The 21,872-nt window shown below is 40.9% G+C and overlaps 1 protein-coding gene across 2 annotated transcripts; it reads left to right on the top strand.

Moving 5' to 3' along the window:
• Positions 1-17,840: 17,840 nt before the first annotated feature.
• LOC143100912 (HLA class II histocompatibility antigen, DR beta 3 chain-like) lies at positions 17,841-21,416 on the top strand. 2 transcript variants are annotated; one of them, XM_076264507.1, is made up of 7 exons: positions 17,841-17,930; positions 18,009-18,115; positions 18,472-18,732; positions 19,148-19,423; positions 19,539-19,808; positions 19,906-20,022; positions 20,583-21,416. In XM_076264507.1, the coding sequence occupies exons 2-7, from the start codon at positions 18,055-18,057 to the stop codon at positions 20,663-20,665; spliced, it is 1,068 nt and encodes a 355-aa protein (XP_076120622.1). In that variant the 5' UTR covers positions 17,841-17,930; positions 18,009-18,054; the 3' UTR covers positions 20,666-21,416. The 2 variants fall into 2 exon arrangements, with proteins under 2 accessions (XP_076120622.1, XP_076120621.1); XM_076264506.1 differs by having other exon boundaries at positions 17,883-18,115.
• The last annotated feature ends 456 nt before the right edge of the window (positions 21,417-21,872 follow it).

Genomic DNA, 21,872 nt, shown 5'->3' with positions numbered 1-21,872 from the left:
TTTAGTGGTACGCCATTTTTGTTCAAGTTTACGCGCTGTTTGTTTGAGTGTTTTTGTCTGTGTGGTATACCATGGAGCACGCCTTACTTGTTTTCTCATTCTCTTTTTGAGTGGTGCTACTGAATCAAGGGTTGAGCGTAATGAGTTCATCATATTATCAGTTAGCAAGTCGACCTCGGCTGGATTAAGGAATGGGCCTTCTGATAGGCCTACCACATGAGTCCGGAATGGGGCAAGCGTAAGCGAAATTTTTTCTAGAAAGTCTGCATTAGTTTTTTCAGATAAGCCGCGGCTGTAGTATTCAGCTAAATTGGGTACTGCATGTTGTAATGTCATTGTAAAAGTAATTAGATGGTGGTCAGTTAAGGTCGGGTGTTGTGGCAAGATTGTTAACTGCTCTATATTTATGCCGTATGATAAGACTAGATCAATAGTATGGTTATGTCGGTGCGTGGGCGAATTAACATTTTGGCAGAACCCGACATGGTCAATTAGGGATTGAAATGCAATTGTGAGACAATCGTTCACATTATCCATATGAATATTAAAATCACCCAATATAAGTATTTTTTCTGTTTGGATAGTTAAAGTAGAAAGGAAATCAGAAAATTCCTCTAAGAAATCAGTGTAGGGGCCAGGGGGTCTGTACAATGTGACCACAGTTACAGGCTGATCAGTTTTCCAGTCTGGCGGTAAAAAATTGAGGACTAGAACTTCAAAAGATTTAAACTTGTGTGTGAGCTTGGGAGATGTGAGAAGACTAGATAGATAGATTGTAGCTACTCCACCTCCCCTGCCAGTGTGGCGTAGTCACATGTTCAGATGGCTAACCGTGTTCACGCTGCTAATGTAGCTAGTTAAACTCACGCAGCTTTACAGAAACGGCAGTTATACGATTAATTAAATTTGTGTCGGTGATATTACACGTCCAGTTAGGTTAGGCATGACTGGCGTTCTTTTAGACTAGCTGCTACGGTTGTGATAACGCTGGCGTTTTGCTTTAATGAATAACTAATCCAGAAATTAATGCAAAACGCGTTGCAGCAGGTGGATGCTATCTGAGCACTTGAAATAACGTCTCCGCCCTGCTTTTTTGGGAGCAGCTAACAGTGTTCGAACACGTTGGGCATCAGCCTCCCCTTCTTTATTGTGAGTGAGATGTGAACAGCAGCAGTTAAATGTATTTTTGGTGTCGTTTGTGATGGTCAAGTGTTTATTCTATCTTTATATTTTATATTTGACCCAATGAACTCATCTTGCTAATTAATATGTGGTAATGAAGCAAAAGTTACTTTTGAAATCATTATTAATGTGCCCCACCCCTTTCAGATTTTACGAGTGTTGCCTAAACAGCAAAGCCATGCCTGGCATTCAGTCCACTCCTCATGTGGTAAATTGGATTCAGCAATGTTGTTTATGAATGTGATAGATATATTAGAGATTAAAGTTTTTAGAGATTGTTTTGACAAATCTATTTTGGTAGCAAAATATACATGTATGTGGATAAACTGTGCTTATAACCTGTGCTTTTCCTAGATTTTTCTTTAGGTGTTTGCATGTGGTGTTGTAAGGAATGCGGCGCTCTACAGTCTAGCAGGTATAAATTGTTACAACACTGTAAATTATGCCATGGTCATTATGGTAGGAATCCCCGTTACCTGTGCACTTATGCCAGCTGTCCATGTAGTTTCAAGACATTGAATAGCTTGAAAAACCATGTTTACCGAGCTCATTCATTACCCTCACAGACAGCAACAAAATTAGTGACCTACAGTTGTCAGTTGTGTTATTTTGCTGAGCTTTCCTCAGAGAAAGATTATTTCATACATATCGGAGGCCATCTTAAAAATGGTCAGTCCTGTTGTTGTGTGTTTGTAGGCTGTACATTTGAGACCAACATTTATAGTACGTTTTATTCTCATAAGCATAGAAAACACAGTCCACATGACTTAAACGACTTTAAACCAGGCGTTGTGACTGTACATAATAGGCCTGAGGGTTCTGAAGAAGGGGTAGAATCAGTCTCTGCTGATGTACTTGAAACTCCTGATGCTCACTCAGATGAAGATGCTCCATCAGATAATGAACATAACATTGTATCTGTCGAGAGCCTCTCTGAAGTAGTAAAGGAAAAGTTAGGGTGTCTGCTTTTGAAGTTGGAAATCCTATTGCACGTACCTGCTTTAGCTGTAGATGAACTGGTGGAGACACTACACTTTCTGTTAACAATTGCTACGGTGCCACTTGCACAAGCTACTATCTCAGATGTTTTAAAAAAACATAATCAGTCTGTGAATGACACAGTGATTAAAGCCCTTGCTGTAGCTGTTTGTGAATGTAACCCTGTTGGACAGTCTTTTGGGAAAAATGGGTTGCTTGCAACGGCCTTTAGAAGAAGAAAATTTTACAAGGAAACTTTCTCTGTTGTTGAAACAGTAGAGTACATTTTGGATGCTAGAAGGAAAAGGACATTTCAGTATATTCCAGTGTTGCAGTCTTTACAGCAGATACTTAGTAAGGAGCACATTTTTGATCAGGTGGTTGACAATAAAGTTGAACAGGAGATCTCGGTCACAAGTGCTAGATCTTATGGTCAACATTTCAAGTCCTTTAAAGATGGTTTGTTCTACACTCAAGATGGTTTTTGGTCTCGAGGAGTTGAGGATCTCATTGACTTTGTACATAGATGACTTTGAATTGTGTAACCCTCTTGGAACCTCACGCAAAAAGCACAAACTCTGTGGAGTGTACTGGATACTAAGTAATCTCCCTCCTTGCTCTAACTCGGCACTGTCTTCAATTTATTTAGCAATACTTTGCAAATCTGATGATATTAAGACCTTTGGATTTGAGAAACTGCTTGAACCCCTTTTACACGATCTGCGTGTTTTAGAGGAACAAGGTGTGTTTGTTTCTGTTGTTGGTGAGTGTGTAAAGGGTGCTGTACAATGTGTTGTGGCCGACAATCTCGCTGCGCATGGGTTAGGTGGGTTTGTTGAAAGTTTTTCAGGTGACTTCATATGCAGATTTTGTACAGCAAAGAGAACAGAGATTCAAACATTCAGTGTATCTTCTGGTGCTTTCAGGCTTCGAACAGAACAGCTTCATGCAGAACATGTTAGGAGTGCAAGGGAAACCTCCACGCATTGCTTTGGAGTGAAGAGCGCTTGTGTTCTAACTGAGCATCTTTCACATTTTCATGTTACTAAAGGCTATCCCCCTGATCTAGCACATGATCTCTTTGAAGGTATCGTACCAACAGAGTTGGCCTGTTGCTTATCTGTGTTGATATCAAAGAAATATTTTTCTCTGGATTTTCTGAACCATTCGATTTTGAACTTCCCGTATAAGTGGAGTGACAAAACAAATAAGCCTCACGTCGTACCACGCAATCTCTTGACTAAGAAAAGCATAGGTGGCAATGCACACGAAAAGTGGAATTTATTGAGGTTACTGCCATGTATTATTGGTGCCTGAGTGCCAGAGGATGAACCTGCTTGGTCGATATTATTAAACCTGAAAGACATTGTTGAGTTAGTGGTAGCTCCAGTACACTCTGATGAGTCGCTAACATTTCTGGAGTTTAAGATTTGTGAACACAGGGATCGCTATCAAGAGCTTTTTCCAAGTACTCACCTGCGCCCTAAACATCACTTCTTGGAGCATTATCCATACCTGATACAATGCTTTGGACCACTTGTGTGTATGTGGACTATGAGATTTGAGGCGAAGCATAGTTTTTTTTAACAGCTTGCCCGTCACACTAATTGTTTTAAAAATATAGCTCTTACACTCGCTACAAAGCACCAGCTTATGATTGCATTTCATTTACATTCATCCAGTCTCAGGAGAACGTCATTTGAAGTCACTAATGTTTCACTCCTCCCAGTTGAAGTGCTGAACAAGGAGATAGCTCACACAATCATTCAGAGATATCCAACTGTGACAGAAGTTAGTCTAGCCAAGTCGGTCTCTGCCAAAGGAATTAGTTACAAAAAGGGTATGATACTTGCTCATGGTTCACTTGCAGGCCTTGAATTTGTTGAAATACTGCAAATGTGCATTTTTTCCGACAAGCTGGGTTTCATTTGCAAAAAGTTATGTTGCTGGTATAGAGAACATTTTGGAGCATATGAGGTAAATACATCAAGTGTGAGCGAGTTGGTCTTTATTGAGCATGGTGAGCTGCTGGATGACTATCCACTTGTATGTTACTTGGTTGGAGCTGTCAGGATGCTGACTTTGAAAAGATACATTAACATTGACCATAAGTGACCTTTAACTCTGTAAGTAACTGCACAGTAAGTATGTCAAGTTCATACCTCGGGCAACTAAGCTGATGGCTTATGTATTTTGCTTAAAGTGTTTCAAGGGGCAACTTGTTACAACTGTCCTAGGCTCGCTGCTTTTGTTGCTTCCGCTACATGTCGCTTTGCTTTGAGTTCAGTTACTGTTTGCACCAAAATTGCATAAGAAACTGATAACTTTCAGTCTACATGTTGCTTGCTCTCTTAATTGTCTGTCTTCACAAAACCTGCATAGCCTGCATAGCGGTGCATAGCCTCTTTGCCTTGTGAGACTTTCTGTCAAGACCTGTTGCTTTAAGATTATTTGATGGTTTTACTTGGACATATTGAACTAGATTATATGCAATGACCCAATCAAGAAAAAAAATATTAAATTGAAACCTTTTTGAACATGGAGGTATAACATTGGTAAGAATTTGACACATATGTTCCTTTAGTCCTTTTAAATGAAATAATTGTGGACTGTCATTCTCCATCTCTATCAAAATCAACTAAAATGGCAAGTGCATACCAACACTTTTCCTTCGAAATGCTTGTGATCAGAACGACAAACACTTACTCTAAGGAGTGTCTAGTTTTTTGTGTGCATGCCTGCTGCTCCTCCTGGCTTATGCTTTCAATGTGTACATGTTGAGGAGGAGGAGGCATATACCAAGACAAGTCAATGCCACCAAATGTTCTAACATTGGAGATGAAGGTTTTGGGTTTGAAGTGGTATTAACTTTAAGTGTTGATTTTGCCTTTCCATAGGTAACAAACTTGAGTAGGACATGACCATCCAGACCTTTGTAGTTGGAAACTAACTGAGGGTAAGTTTGTTTTTTTGGGGGGTTTTTTCCCCCCTAAAAAATCCTGATGTTTGATATTTGATAACTTAGTTCTTTACTGTGATTGCATTTGCCTTCTCTTTTAGAGAATTAGGGCAATGACTGAACCGGTGAAATTGCGAATAATTCTAACCGATGATGACTCAAGGAAGTTGATACTGCCAGAAGGATTACCAGGTTCCACTGAAGACCTCGCCAGAATCATTGCAGAAACATTCAAGCTTGATGATAACTTTCGCTTACAGTACCAGGATGATGATTTTGGCGGTGAGTTCATTACTTTGACTTCCGTAGCGGATGTTCAAGACAAGGGAACCTTAAAAGTCATCTTCAAGACTATAGGCCACATCCAGGAAAAGGGCCAGGAAAGCTTGGGCAGTAGCCAGCCATCAGATTCTGATGACACAGATCCCAGATAGCAATTTCCTTTGGGCCGGATCCGCATAAAAGCCTTTAGATCCGCCTGTAGCGGACATACGGTATCTGACTGTGGGCCAGGTCTGTTCCTGATACAGGTTTCAGCTCTGCTAGCAATGCTGTTTTATCACCGGTTTACAGATTTGTCCCAGGTCCAATTTCCGCAACTCTCAACTGGAAGTCAGGAGATGCTTTTAAAATACAAAACACTGATTTGGCCCAAACCTGTGATACGGATATGAACCGAAGGACCATTTTTTCACAGCAGACCCAGGTGGTAATGATATTAATTAAGGTGCTGATTCTGCTAAATTGACTGTCCTTTCCCTACTTCATTGTCAACTGGCTGCTAAAGAAAAAAAAAGGTATTTTGGAATGGCACAAATTTAGAAACCATGGGGGTGCACTATGTTCCCATGGCCACTTCATTTCTACAGTAAGGCTGGAAAAGAAGATATAGTTGGCTCAATATTGATCATATGTTCGTTTCATTATTTTTATTATTACCTAGCAGTGGTAAAAGTAGTCAGTTGTTGTTTGTGTCAGATCTAACAGTGCTATGAGACAACCCCATATTCTTTCCACGCATGCAGAAGTCCAAGCAGTAACGTTAATCAAGGATCTTTGGTTTGCTCACTATCAATCTTTTGACATGATTTGCCAGCCTGGGGTTGGAATAGGACAGCCCTACTTTTCAAGGTAGGTTATCTGCTTTTTATCTCTGTTTTATTCAGAGACAACAACAAGCAACCGAGCGATTGATAACTTTAAGGTTATACTTTCCAGCAATATGGGCTAGCCTACTACCTTAGCCATCACAATAACTATTTTGGAAAAAACATTGATAACGCTAACAGGATCACTGATGATAAAAAAACGAGTGTAATTGTGACTACCTATTTTCAAAAAGGAATAAATGGCTAATGTTTATTTTGTGTTGTTTCAGATTGACCATGGAGATGACTGAGGAAGACAGCCTGAATATCGATGGGAACAGTGGAATTAACACGACTTAAACTTTGTCTGGGATTGCACTTCTACAGCCAGGTTGTTGAATAAAAAAATAATTAGACACTTATGTGTAAAGTTTTTTTTACCCCCCTCTTGTTTGTAGCCTAGCTTATGTTTATCAGTTGAGCTGTTGGGAAAACGTTACGAACTTTAGCCTGGGTGAACCTATAACGAACCTGTTAGCAAATGTGTAGCAAACAGATTTTTCAGGATAATTAGGCCTAATTACCAATCACATTTCACATGTCAAATAAAGCCAGCTGATGTCTGATAAACGGGTCCGTACCGCACACAATAAGCGGACCCGTATTGCATATGATAAGCAGATCTGGAACACGTCAGTAACACAGACTACCATACGGAACTGGGCCAGTCTTAGCCCTTATTGGTACCAGATCCGTCAAACAGATCCAGACCAATTTTGGACCGATGTGCGTTTGGACGCCGGATCAGGTCCATTATGCAGATCCGTGCCGGACGTTGAGGTAGGTGTGGCCCAGTTCCGTCGCAGTGTATGTTTGCTATCTGGGATGACACTGTCATTTTATCTTCTCCTGAAGGACCAAGATCTGCCCCGTGGCCACATGAATTCCCTATTCCATACTTCTCCTATGACTCTGAAATATTGCTCCAAAGAGCCAATGCTGATTACCTTGCCAATGGAACGTTTCTTAGCTCCCTCACAAGTTAAAATCGCACATTCTTGAAAGTCTCGCTGATGAGATCATAAAATTCAAAGCATATCCGAACGATGTTGAGCTTAATTCAGTGGCTGAAGCACTCATTGTCAAACACCCTTGCTTAAGAGAGCAGGGCTCTTTCAATGGCTGCTATGGGTGGAAAATCAGCCTGAAGTACAAGATGGCAAACTTGCGCACAAAGCTCCGAAGTGTTGGGTGTTCTGAAGTGAGTATAAATTCTTTAAAGAACAAACGGCAAGGTCAGCATCATGCTGCTTCAAACATAAAGAAACCCAGAAAAGCTGAAGTTAACTACTGTCCTCAACACCCAAAAGGAGAAACATCTGACAGTTTAGAGAATGAACGAATTGCAATTTTGACAGAGATCAAAAAACGAAACAATGACAAAGTAATCAGAGAGAAGATGGAGAGAACCTTTTCATACAGAAGGCAGGAAGTGGTCCAGGAGAAGCCGATGGTAGCAGAGTTTAAAACAAGATGGCCAGCTCTCTTTAATGTCAGAGAAGTAAGTTGTATTTTAATTTGTTTTCCTGTTGAACAGTTTACAAGATGTTTTGGAATTTAAATACTCAGTTCGGTTCTTTTTGTTTCCTTTGCACTTTTACAGATCAATAATGAGTTTGCTCGAGTCACAACAGTCCCACTGGAATTAAAGTTTCTGAACATGCTAGATAAGTACTCAGACAGCTTGATGAAGATGTTCCGCAGCAAAGGTGGAGTCCCTGGCCGAACCATTCGAACCATCATGCAACCCGTATCAGAGGTTGTTCAGTCAGTTCCATCACATTGAATTTTATTTTTAGTCATTATTCTGTGCATACATTTTGTTGTGGTGTCATGCTAATATAAACATGTATTTATTGTTTTTTTGTTTGTCCCTGTGCTTCCAACAGAACAACAGCATTGACGTCCGAAGGGAGTGCATCCTCAAAGCGCTTTGTGTCTACTTGAATGAGGACCCATTACACCTTGTCAAGGAATACACTGTGAGCACATACTGCTTTTAAATTGGTCACACACACACTTTCTCTAACACATACTCTTGACACACTTATTCTTGGCCTCACTCATGCCATCTCTTGCACATGCTGGTCAATGGTCTGACATTTGTAACACATCTTGAGCACAACACACACGCACTTACCTTAGTTCACACATGTCTTGGCTTATACCCAACACTAATGTTTACTTTAACCTTATGTCCATTGTTTTTAAAGAAAAATAGTCCTGAACTGACCGTGATGAAAGTTAATGTAAATAAAAGACTGAAACATCAGCACGTATACTCATCAGATATGGTTTAAATATTATTTGGGCAATATTTCAATTTCAATTCAATTTATTGTGCTTATAGAGCGCCAAAACATAACACATGTATCATGGCGCTTTACAGAATGTAGGCAATCAGAGAAAGAAGGAAAAAAAGGAAGAAAAGGAAAGCAAGAGAGAGGCCCATGGGTAACAGGGGCGAGGAAAAACTCCCTAGAATTGGAGATATATATAGGAAGAAACCTCGAGCAGATCCACGACTCAAGGGCCTATTTAGACTATGGTGGTGCAAATTAGACTGTTGGGCCGCACAGTCTAAGCAATGAGTGGGTAGCATTGTAGTTCTATAAATAAGTAATTGTTTTTATTGGTCTTGCATAGGACTGTGATGGGTTGGCAGCCAAAAAGGATATGGAGCAGACAGTAATGGGGATCTACGTTGTTCGCCATGAAGGACATGAACCAGACGATGAGCCAGAAGACATCGGGGTCATCATTGAAGGTGTTGAAACCATCTGCTCTTTGAGGAGTGTGGCTGTGGCAACGGCTATGTTGTTTGGATTAATTTACGCATTGAACCTCTCATACCCTTGTGAACTCAAAACTACATTTGAGGTTATACAGAAAGTGTTCTTCAACTTGGATGGATAGAGGCTTTCGCCAAAGGTACAAGCCCTTAAAAACAAGATGCTTGAGTAAGTTACCAGTAATCTGTGAACCATGTCATTCAGTGTTCATCTTTTGTTTTTTTCTCATTTCATTTTCTCTGGCCATTACGTGATGTCAAACTGGTATAACAAATTGTAAATGTAGAGCTGAAACTTTATTTCCTATATGGACTGTCTTCAACGACAGAACCAATAGTGGCCTACAAGTTCTTTAAGTACATTGTTTTGTTTGACGCTTTGCAGTGGTGTTTGTTTTTAAGGCGGCATTGTGAGGACTCCTTGTAAGTTTGTGGACTGAGAAAACAATAGAACCTGGCTTATTTGTACGTTTTACAATTTTATTTTCTGTGTTAAAGGGAAGTAAGGCTGCTGTGATAAAAATGTAAAACCTTGATAATCTGTAGTGACATTAAGTCTTATTTTATTTTTACTTTTTTTGTGAGGATTGGATTTTGGACAGGAAAAAAAAAAAGAAATGCAGCAGATCCAAATGCTGTAGTGTTTGAGGCGACAAACAATGTTTTTTCTTTTTATTCAATAACTAGTGAATTTAAGTATGCTGCTGATTTTCCTATATGTGGACTGGCTTCAACGCCGGAACTGATGGTGGCCTGAAAATTCTTTTTGGTAAATTGTTTTGATGGTTTGCAGTGGAACTGTTCTTGTACGGGTTACCAAATGCTGTAGTGTTTGTTTTTAAGACAGCATTGTGAGGACTCATTGGTAAGTTTGTGGATTGAGAAAATGAGAAAGGCAGCAGAACCTGGCTAATATTTTAAAGTTTTACAATTTTATTTTCTGTGTTAAAGGGAAGTAAGGCTGTTGTGACAAAATATAAAAATCTTGATAATTGATCTGTCCTGCCATTAAGGGGCCATTTCACTATTTGCATTAAGCTTTCTAGAAACCCAGTCATATTTTTGAATTGGCATGCATTTTTCATTATTTTTTTCCCCTGAGACAGGAGAAAAACAGATTTCAAAACTGCACTTCCTGCTTTTTGTGATGTACAAAAAGCAGGACCTTCCAAGTCATACATTTACGAAAAAACTTTTTTTTTCTGCAATAATTATCAGTAAAATTAAGTATGCTGCCGATATGAAAATGATAACTGATTTCTGCTCTGTGATTTTATAAGACTATACAATAAACGCCTTTTTCTGAGAATTCAGTTGTAACCGTTCAGTGAGAAATTTGATTTAAAGTAAATAAAGTTGTCCAGTTAACATAAATGGTATTAGTCTGTGCAACATATCCGATTAAGTCTAAATTACATGCTTAAAATCAATTGATTCAACAAGACTCATTAGTTTTGAAGTAAAGTACTCATAATACTTTAAATGAAAGTAATGTTTTTCGTTGGTTGAGCTTGACTTATGCTCTTTGGTCCTATTTACCTGCTTTAGGTTCAAATTACATTATTCAAATGTGTGGAAATAAGTGTCATAGTTAAATTAAGTTACCCCAACAAATCATTTTTTTGAGTGCACGCAGTCAGCAAATTATGTTTTTTTTATAAAGTAGCCTAGGCTAGGCCCTATTAGCCTACTTTTATTGGAGCCATCCGGAGATATGTGCCTAATATGCTTGCATTTCACCCGAATTTTATCTAAATATTTTTGTAACAGTGTTACCACGGGCATCCGATCATCCGATTTTTGATCAGCCCCAATGTCAGAGCCTACCTAACAAGGACAGCCCAACGCAGCTCACTTGGCTATGATTCGTGACACATTCTAACATCTTATTAGCACTAATGTTCCAACTCATCATCAACTCACCTGTTGTTACTGAGGTTAAGTAGTAGGCTACTGTCAAGTGTTTTTAACAGATGACTTGAATTGTCCTGCTGCTGCTGCTGCTGCACTAGGCTACTCACGATGTGATCACAACCGTGGGCTACACTTCCTGACTGGGCCAATGGTCGTAGTCGCAGATAGAGTGCAGCAAGTGTTCAGTCAAAGGTTCAGTCTTTGCTTCGCAAAGTGCCGTCGAAAACGGCAGCAATTGTTTTTTTTTACTTTTCACTGAACGGAGCTGGGGGGGCCAGCAGGGTGGCCAAGCGTTGACCAGTGGTGGCTGTGGCCCCCCCTGGCCACCACATAGCTCCGCCCCTGATCTAGAGTGAGATCCAGAGTTCCTTTGTGAAGATGAGAGAGGCTTACAGAAGAATGGCTGTCATTCTGTAAGGGTTCTCCCATGTCCACAAAATAACTTACAAAACACTCCAAACACCTGCTTTTCTTGTGGAACATTGAAGCATTGTGTGTAGATTGATGAGGGAAAAAAATTGAATCCATTTTGTCTTGTGCACACGCTATATAGCCTGCTAACTAATATAGCAATAAAGCTGTCACGACCGCACTGACAGTCTGAGTTGATGGATTTGTAATGAGAAACCTGTTGTATTGTGTAGCTAATCTTAATGCAAAGACTAAGAGAATAAAACAATAAAATCAACATGAACAGAGAAAAAGAGGTGAATCAATGCTCATGAGAATGGATGTTGCGAGTTCAAGCAGGTCACAGAGTTTCTTCTACCATTTTCATCTACATCAAAACACAGCAGCACTGGTGTTATGGAGACTCATCAGGTCACAGGGGTTCATGCATTCTCTCATACATGAAACTACGGTACAAAATAAACACTAAATAATGTATTTGTTTAATCCTCAATTTTGGATAAAATTGTCTGCTAATGCAATCCATGTAAAATGTAAATACTAGGGCTGTCATAATAACATGTTTAATTTATTGCGATTCATTTTTATACATTTTCGATTAATTAATTACAGAAATATTAACACATTAAGAAAATAAAAAAAAATTAATCGCATTTCATAGTGACATTTGACACAGAGCAGTCTGCATCTATTTACATCTTGTGGCCTGTGTATTCACATCGTGTACAAATAGCAATGCAGATTAAGATTAGACGATTTCCTAGGCAGATATTGACTTGGGACTATATTGGGGCGAAGCACTGCTACTTGGGTGCAGATATTGATCGTGCTGTGGTGAGTGAGAAAGTACTGATGTGTAGCGTGATATCTCTGCACCCAAGTAGCAGTGTAACGTGTAACCAAACTGTGTTTATGTGTGAATGTATGCTTCATCACATACTTTGTCCTCATGTTAGCTCTTAGACAGCCCTTAGGACCTGTATCATGTGAAGGATAGGGTATTGTCCACCTGTCATCATTATTGGAAAAGTCCAGACAGGGTGAACAAGACTTAATTAATAACTACTCTTAACAACAACTTAACAAATTCTATAGGTGTGGCAAGCTATTTCTTTCTCAACTGAAGCCATGAAATGGTAACAAAATAATTTAAAAAGACACATTTCACATTTCTTTTCTCGTATGGTAAGTAGCCCTACGCAGGACAATGTATTCAACATTTTGTAAGTCACAAAGTTTGGATACAATCGTCTGCTAAATGAATCCATGTAAAATGTAAATACAGTTATGGGGATGGACATTAGGACAGAGTCTCGTCCACTCTGCAGCCTGCGCTTGTCAGTTCTCTTGTTTGTCACTTACAGTATTGTCATTGCGAGCATTCCACTGAGTAGGGAAAAAGCTGTCAACACAGGGTGTAAGGGTTGTGAGGAAGGCCTGAGGACAAAGACAGTGTGTGCGTGTGTGCAATGAGTCCCACCCCTCCATAGGCTATACCAGACAAATATATAATTACTGTTTTGAACTGTTGCTATATAAAGACCAGTCAAACAAGTCCCATCTCTCAGTGACATAATTTAAAGCTTATAGTTACGAAATGTCCACATCAGAGGGTGGGTATGGGCTAGCTCTTCAGTGAAGCAGGTTGATCCAGCACTCAAACCTGTTCTGTCTCCTCTGTCTTCCCCACAGGGGACATCAGATGGTTTTACACACAGCTTTTTCATACAGCAAAATTACGTAATTAATTATATAAAGCACACACACACACCTCTCTCTCTCTTTCTTTCTAGATGTGTATTAAATAAATAAAGTTGACCTGAAGATGAAGAGTGGTGCTCACCTCAGCCATACTGATCTTGTTAGAGGTTTGTACTCAATTTGTTTAATGTTGTGATGCATGAAGTTCCATGTTGTGTGAACTGAAGTGAATATAGCAGTGCTTATGTTTTCACCTGTGGAAAGCCATCACTCTTGAGGTGCTTATCAGTGTTGTAGTCAAGTCACTATGCCTCGAGTCCGAGTCCCCAGTGTTCAAGTCGAGTCAAGTCCAAGTCATTAAAAAAAAATTCCAAGTCAAGACCGAGTCGAGTCCACTACTCATCCGAGTCGAGTCACTATTGATCCACGTCGAGTCCCTATTGATCAAGTCGAGTCGAAGTCCAGCACTAAAGTAAGCATAGCCTTCATGTCGTTCCATTTTTTCCCATTGCAGATGAAATCCTTAAAAGCAAAACGGACAATCTTCTGTCTCCAAGCAGGGGTGCCATCACTTGTGTGAAAGTAGTATTGCCAAATTTCTTGCCAAACCCAATGTGTTGTATTTATTATATCGGAGAGAATACCATACCATAGCCATACCATAGCCTATAGGCCTACTCATAATAAATGAGCAATCCACATCCCAATCACACAGGCCATTATGCTGTTACTGACTGCTGACAATTGTATAGGCAGTGTTGTAGAAGTTCATATTTCACAAGAGCTAGATGGACGTTGGAGTAGGCCTATTTTGTAAGAGGTAGTGTGGATCATAAAAGGGCCTCCCCCGGCATTTTTTTTAAAATTCTGGCTGTTAAATAGCCTACACAATTTTAGCACAGTTTGGGAGGGACAGAAACAGAGCAGGGCCCGTCTTGGTAGCTTCTTTCTGACTCCCGTGACGTGAACACTGGCTACCTGCAACTGCATAATGTTATCACTTCACTGACACTATGGAGACATATTTCACGTCAACAATAGAGATGAAAATTAGCTTTCGGTTAACGGAGATGCAGATATTCTGCCTAATTAATTTCTTTGTGCAACAGGCCACATTCTACGTTCATTTGAGCGAGATGAGTGAAATAAATGTTTTTTTAAGCTGCCATCGCCATAGGCTACTATTTGCTACGATATTCACCTGTTAGAAATAGAACAAGTTGCTATTTCCTTTTTTTTTCGTGCAGTGGATTAGGCTATCAAATCGCTCATTTGAACAGTAACAGTAATCCACTTCATTTGTGGTTTTAAATATAGTTGTTTCTGGCCTACCCACGAGAGGTTCAGTTTGTCAGTTTCACTTGGCCTACATTGAAACACTCTACTAGGCAATTTAATGTTATGCTTCTATATTTTATGACACCAAAATTAAGAAGTATGCTATATCTTGATCGGGAAAACTTTTAGTTTATTTTTCTTTCATCCGATAATAGCCTGCTGCAAATTAACAGACAGAAGCACGGCAGGGCACGCCCCGAATGAAAATTAATGAATGGAACCTCTCTTCGCGCGTCAGTCAGGAAAAACACTGTTCACCAAATCATGAAGATCAGCTATCTAGCAGCAGTGTGTGATGTTTAGCCTAGGCTGAGTGTAATCTTAGGCAATGTCATGTCATATATTACTAATATTGCCTGGCAATAATACATTGAAATAGCGGCGGCCATGTCTCCAGGCATTTTGGTGTTAAAGTTAACTTTAGTTTGCTTTGCATGTGAACATGATGTGACTTGCGATGTATGACACGAAGCAGTAGCCTAACATTCCCTTGAACTAAAATTAGTAGCCTATTACAAATAATTTAGATATTAAAATCATATAGCAAATTATAGCCTAATTATAGCCAAAAAAAAGTCGTCCTCGACGAGTCATCGCGAGTGCGAATGCACAAGTCCAAGTCCAAGTTCGAGTCATTTAGTGCTCAAGTCCAAGTCAAGTCACGAGTCTCTAAATTTAGCTAATGACTCGGACTCGAGTTCCAGTCTCGGATTCGAGTACTACAACACCAAACTCTCCTGGGGCACAGTCCAATCTAATGATAATAATAATCTGCTGTCAAAGAGGCAACAGGAGGTAGTTAAAAAACCTTAATTTATTTACTGGGGCACAGCAGTTCAATACTGGGGCACGTGCCCCAGTAAAAGGGGTCTAGTGACGCCCTGTATAGCTGTCAGACTCTCAGCACATAATGTTAGACTGCTGAAAGTGGTTATGGATTGTCATTCTGCACGTGTTTACGAGTCAGGAATGTAGTGGTTACTGCCTTTACACTTGACCCAGACACAAAGATAACGCTTCTGCTGGCAATCTCTGCGTGCAGACCGGTCAAGTTCACCGTGAGTCTGTGCACTGGATGATGCTAAAGACCCACGTGCTCTCAGTGTCACATTGCATGAAGCCTCACTGCAGTGTCTCATGGGTTACACACACAGGCACACACGCAGGCATAGTGCGGCAGGTTAAGTCCATATTCCAGGACAATCGTTCACTTTGTGATACAAGCACCAAAATTGGCATGAATAATCACTAGAACCTACTTTTTGAGGAAAGCACATTAGCCACCTGAAAATCCAACATGGCCCATCACATCAAATGTAAGAAAAACTTTTTTTTGCTGTAGAACTTTAATGGCTGGGCGTATTTACATGATCAATTTGTATGTTTTTTAACATGGCAAAATAAATGGTGCAAAGAAAAAAATCTATTTCAAGGCTAGTTTCCAAGATGGCGGCCAGAAATAGTTGGACTGTACTCGAAAATTGTTTATCGAAGCTCACTCTCGAATATCGTTGATCCTCTTTCTCACTCGAATATCATTTATTCTCTCTCTCGAATATCGATCAAGGCCATACTTCTTGTTGGGTTCATACTTAAGTTGGGAAGACTAGTGTGAGAAAAGGCAGATGAAGAGTCCAGTTTAAATTCTGGGAGCTTGTGATGTCAATGCAATTGGTGATGTTCTCTTTGATCAGGTCTTTCAGAGAAGCAAACTTCACTTTGCATTGTCAATCATTATCTGCACTAATCCCCTTCTTCTTGGCAAACAATAATGTCAACTATGCTAGATGGCTTTCTATACACCTTAGAGACCTGGTCTCTTTACAACAAACACATCTTCAGTTGGCCAATGAATTTCAGCAAGGGAACTTTGTAGTCCACAAGACCCACAGAGTTTTTCGGATTGGCTTTTCATCAAGCCCATGAATATTTAAACAAACACATGCATTTATGCATTTACTTAGTCCCTTTTACCTATATTTAGATATCAAGATCATCAAAATGTGATTATCCAATCCCAATCCAAGTCAAAAACCAAGTATAATGGTTTTCCATCTTGGAAAATGGCGGCCATATTGGATTTTTTGCGTGGCTAATGTGCTTTTTGGATAAAGTGGTTCCCAAATAATATTTGTGCCAAGTTTGATTATTGTTTGTGAACGATGGTTTCACTAATCTGCCGCACTAGCAGGCAGGCACGCACACATGTGATATGGTAAGTGATACACCCCCAGGGCCCTTAAGTAGCTGAGCCTCTATCCACACACACACACACACTTTATCTTATTATTTTATTTGGAATGACCAATACTGATTAAAACAACACAGCATCCAAATATTCACAAAGAGCCTGCTATGTTTCACCGGACAATACAAACATTGTGCTAATATTCACAACCAACCAACCAACATGCAGACTGCATATGATTGCTGACACAGAACAGTGTTTGGCTATTTGCTTTTACTTAGTCCAGCAATTTGCAAGCCTCTGATACACATACACACAGGCGCACACACACACAGGCATGCACACATACACACACACATTCTCACACGCATGCACACACACAGGCATGCACACATACACACACGCACACACACACAGGCATGCACACATACACACACACAGGCATGCACACATACACACACACACACACACACATGGGCATGCACACATACACACACACACACACACACACACGGGCATGCACACATACACACACGCACACACACACAGGCATGCACACACACACACACACATGGGCATGCACACATACACACACACACACACACACACAGGCATGCACACATACACACACACACACACACACATGGGCATGCACACATACACACACACAGGCATGCACACATACACACACACACACGGGCATGCACACATACACACACACGGGCATGCACACATACACACACGCACACACAGGCATGCACACACACACACACACATGGGCATGCACACATACACACACACACACACACACACAGGCATGCATACATACACACACACACACACACATGGGCATGCACACATACACACACACACACACACACACACACAGGCACACATGGACACACACAAACACACGCACGCACACAAGCACATGCATACACACTTGCTGAGCTGCCTGTGGAGGTGATGTGAGGTGAACTGAACCGGATTGACAGGACAGTGGCCTGAGGCACAGTGACAGGGTTGCGAGGTCACAGTGGTCAAACACATAAAAGGTGGTGCTCACTGACTAGCCCCTTGGGTGTGGCGTTTCCCAGCTGATGCGTACTTTCACCTGACAGGTGTGGTCAGAAAACAGAAAGGTAAAAAAGAAAAAAAAACACCTGTAAACAGACATGTAGGTGTGTGTGTTCAGGAGAGAAGTAGATGCCCCTCACTTCACCTGGGTGGGGCAGTAGAATGTTGTCGGGTAAATTCCAACCATGTCTCAGCTGGGATAGTGTGACACTGGCGATGGTAGATACTAGACATGCTGCTCACGTAAGTGAATCTGATGTGGAGAAAATCTGTCTGTTTCACTGACCGGTGACAGGATTTAATTATGCTTTAATGTGTTAGACGGCTTAGACTGCATTGAAACTTCGGGACTACTCTATTATGGAAGATGGACAAACAGTGGATATTACTCTGTTTGATGATCTGCATGCCTCTGTCAGCTGGTTTGGGTATGTATAACATAACATAACATTAATTTCCTTTATTCTATGTTGAATTGGAAATCCGTCAGCATAATGCACTGACTACAGACTTAAAATTGTAATATTATAATTGATTGTGTTAAATACATTATGATGCTATGATCCCTATTTTAAAAACAAAAAAATTTCAGGCATTTCTGAAAAATACATTGATGAAATGTTACCCAGTCTGTGATAATTTGGTCCACATTTATCAATAAACACTTTCCTGTGCATTCCATTGGTAATGTCGCATGCATGTCCTAATGCTCCATATCGCACCTGTCATACCTGGCAGTACAGCTGCCGTAAGTTCGCCTGCTGACCGTCCCTCTCTGTCCCAGACCCCCACTCGCTCGAGTTCCAGTACGTGATGTACTGGGACCGCACGGACCAGCTGCTGTTCCGCCAGACCACTCTGCTGGACGGAGAGGTGGTGTTCCGCTGCGAGAGTCCCGCACTGCGGGACGAGCCCGGGCCGGACTGGGTCGCTCAGACGCTCAGCTCCACTGACCTCACGGAGAGAGACACCTACTGTAAGGACCAGTACTACGAACACATGGACATGCGGCGAGAGATCAACAACATGATCACACAAACAGCCGGTGAGTGAGTGAGTGTGTGTATGTGTGTGTGTGTGTGTGTGTTTGTGTGCATGTGTGTGTGTTTGTGTGCATGTGTGCATGTGTGTGTGTGTGTGTGTGTGCGTGTGTGTGTGTAAGGACCAGTACTACCAGCATATTGACATGCTGGGGGAGAACAACAACATGATCACTCAAACAGCCAGTGAGTCAACTCTGTGTGTGTGTGTGTGTGTGTGTGTGTGTGTGTGTGTGTGTGTGTGTGTGTGCATGCACATGTATGTGTGTCTATAGGTCTTCACTTTGTGGAAATTGTAAATATGTTCAAATGACTACACTTGTATATTGTATTAGTTTGTGGTATGGATGGTGCATAATTATTGTATATCATAAATAATGTAACATCTAAAAAGATACAATTCCGTTGAAACTATTACAGATATTCTTCAAAGAAGCCGTGGCTGTACAATCAACAGCTCAGGAGTGTTTCCCTTTGATAAATGGGTTGTGAATGGTAAGGACTTTCTGACCTTTGACCCCCGGACTCTTAAATGGACGGCCCTGTCCTTCCTGGCCAAGCCTGTGGCGGAGGAGTGGAACCGCAAGAGTTTCAGGAATCACATATACGGCGAGTTTGGGCAGAAGGAGTGTGTGAAGACCCACAACATGTTGACACAAAGGAGAGATGCGTGGACCCACCAAAGAGACAGAAAAAGTCATTTCATTTCTAAATTACTTCCTGCCTACAATTGTATTTAATGGTATAATAATGTAAATCTGCTGAGGTGTTAAAGTTAAAATGTCAAAATTCGTATTATTGTTTGTTGCAGATATGAAGGTTTGTGTATTTGCCAAATCCATCACAGGAAGTATACGCACATCTTTACTGTGTCAGGTGACAGATAGGGACCTATCAGGACTCAGGATTCAGCTCACAGAGGATGGCTTGCCTCTAGAGTGTGGGCTACAGCTGACTGGACCACTTCCTCATGGAGATGGAACATTCCAAATTCAACTCCAGGTTGAAGCCATTGTGAACAGGACAAAACCATATTGGTGTGAAATCAAAAGTGGCGCTGTTAACATCTCTGTCCCATGGGGTAAGACTAACATGTTTGTACAGTATATCTATGTTTTTACTACATGACTCCTCCTGACACAGTAGGCACCTCAGTGTATGAACTTCCTGTGTTACAGATGGGCATCTACTCCAGGATCAGGCTTCCATCTCACCTGTTATACTTGCTGTCGTTTGTGGGAGTTGCTTTCTTCTTTTCATTATTAGTCTATGCTACATTCAGCTCCATTGGAAGGGTAAGTCTGCATTTCATGATTTATGTATTTATTTACATTTAGCAGATACCTTTATCTAAAGTGACTTACATAGACCAATCGCAGGGTCAGTATCCCTGAGGCAACTTGGGGTTGGGCTTGCTCAAAGGCACAGTAGTGACAATTGAACCCACAATTTTCTAGTTACCAGTTCACCTGCTACCAGCACAGTTCCTTGCCAACATATTTGATACAGTCTATGGTCACTACCAACACCGGCCATTAGACTCAGCTATATAGAGCTCATTTCTGGATACACAAAACACATGAATAAAGACTTCACCATAAGTTTCACCATAGGTTTCAATAGATAAGGACTTCACAGTAGGTTTCAATAGATAAGGACTTGACCATACAGTACAGTAGGTTTCAATAGATACAGTAGGATTTCACCATACAGTAGGTTCTGAGCATTAGTGCACTCAGTTGACCAGGTGCTGGGTAGACACGTAGTTGGCTAATTTACGAGACCCTGAAAGAGCCTAGTCAGTCCTAAATGCTGTGTGCTTACTTTGGTGGCTGATGTTTCTCTGGTTTTATAGGTAATGCAGGCTACAAGAAAGTCACTTTAACTGATGACAGCCATTCAGCGTCGTCATCAGTTAGCTCAAGCTTGAGTTGTTAAGTCTGTTGCAAACATGCCATGTGAAAGACCATGTAAAACCATACGGGTGGACAACGTGAAAGAAGGACTGGGACCGTTGAGAGGGACAGCTGGATAATGCTGTGGACTAGCAGTGTGTCAGCCACTGATGACGTCCTTATGAGAAGTCCCACTAACTCCAGAGTTGTTCTGACTGAGTGACTGGATAACACAACTGCACAGCAGTAGGGTCTGTTTTTAGCTATTAGGTTACAATAATCTGGAGACACAAGCAAGGATCTACAGTACATAGACCGTCGTTTAAGGGACATCTTTCAACAGTAAAGAGGTCTGTTACACGCAGGGGATAGATTAACGTGGGCACACAATGCACCTATCTGAGTACTTTTTAAGAAAACTCTCTGCTGCCCCTCTGTGGCTGTCAAGGGTACTGCAGAGGGCAAGTTGCTTTGGATGCATAGGTCTATTCAAAGGGTAAATTATACCACATGGATATTCTATTTGAAAAGTCATTAAACATCAAATTGACAGTGATCCTACATTTGGTCAAAACTGTCGATGGTAATTGGTTTTCAGGCAGCTGATTGCATTTGACTTTCGTTGAAATTTCATAGGACACATAATGGTACAAGCGATTGCAGCTTACTGAAGTAAACTTTCCTTCAATTCAGTGTTAGCAACCTTTTATAAAAGTCTTAAATGAATGTGAGTGTAAATGTCAATAAAGATCTGTTTCTAGACAGACAACACAGCTGCATGTACTGTATGAACTCGTTCATTTATTACATCTTTCCACTGGACATTCAAAATGTTCTTGTTTTTCTTTACATTTAATGGTACCGACTTCAATCAATAGCTCCCCATAAACATGGATACAATCCTCATGACCAGTCCAGTTGGGAACAGAGCACGACATGGGGTTTGTCTGAGAGTGGGTCAGGGTCTACCAATCCCACCATGTGTTAGCTCTGCAGGGGGCGAGTACAGCAAGCTCCAGAGATCCACAGGGACTCCATGGGTCTAACACAGGCAGGAAGCTCCAGAGATCCACAGGGACTCCATGGGTCTAACACAGGCAGGAAGCACACAGCTCTGGCCACTCAAGTCTCAAGGGCTCAGAGGGACCTGGTCTAAGCCACTACTGAAAGGGTCAACTAAGCCTCCATTAACCCATAAGAGCCCATGGATGTCTTTTCTAAAATGGAAACTAACAGAAAAAAGCTTCCAG

The sequence above is a fragment of the Alosa pseudoharengus genome, unplaced genomic scaffold (genome assembly GCF_046254945.1).
Source record: "Alosa pseudoharengus isolate Yale_2024_CS ecotype anadromous, Long Island Sound unplaced genomic scaffold, YU_APseudo_1.1 YU_APseudo_1.1_scf_3, whole genome shotgun sequence".
NCBI lineage: Eukaryota > Metazoa > Chordata > Actinopteri > Clupeiformes > Clupeidae > Alosa > Alosa pseudoharengus.
Note: the sequence above shows the minus strand (reverse complement) of the source record. Positions and strands in the feature narration are given on the sequence as shown.

Excerpts from the sequence above, each read along its gene's own strand:
- LOC143100912 (XM_076264507.1), top strand. The coding sequence starts at position 18,055 with ATGGACAAACAGTGGATATTACTCTGTTTGATGATCTGCATGCCTCTG. Across the intron at positions 19,809-19,905 it reads TAACATCTCTGTCCCATGGG|ATGGGCATCTACTCCAGGAT; the intron begins GTAAGACTAACA and ends CCTGTGTTACAG. Across the intron at positions 20,023-20,582 it reads CATTCAGCTCCATTGGAAGG|GTAATGCAGGCTACAAGAAA; the intron begins GTAAGTCTGCAT and ends CTGGTTTTATAG.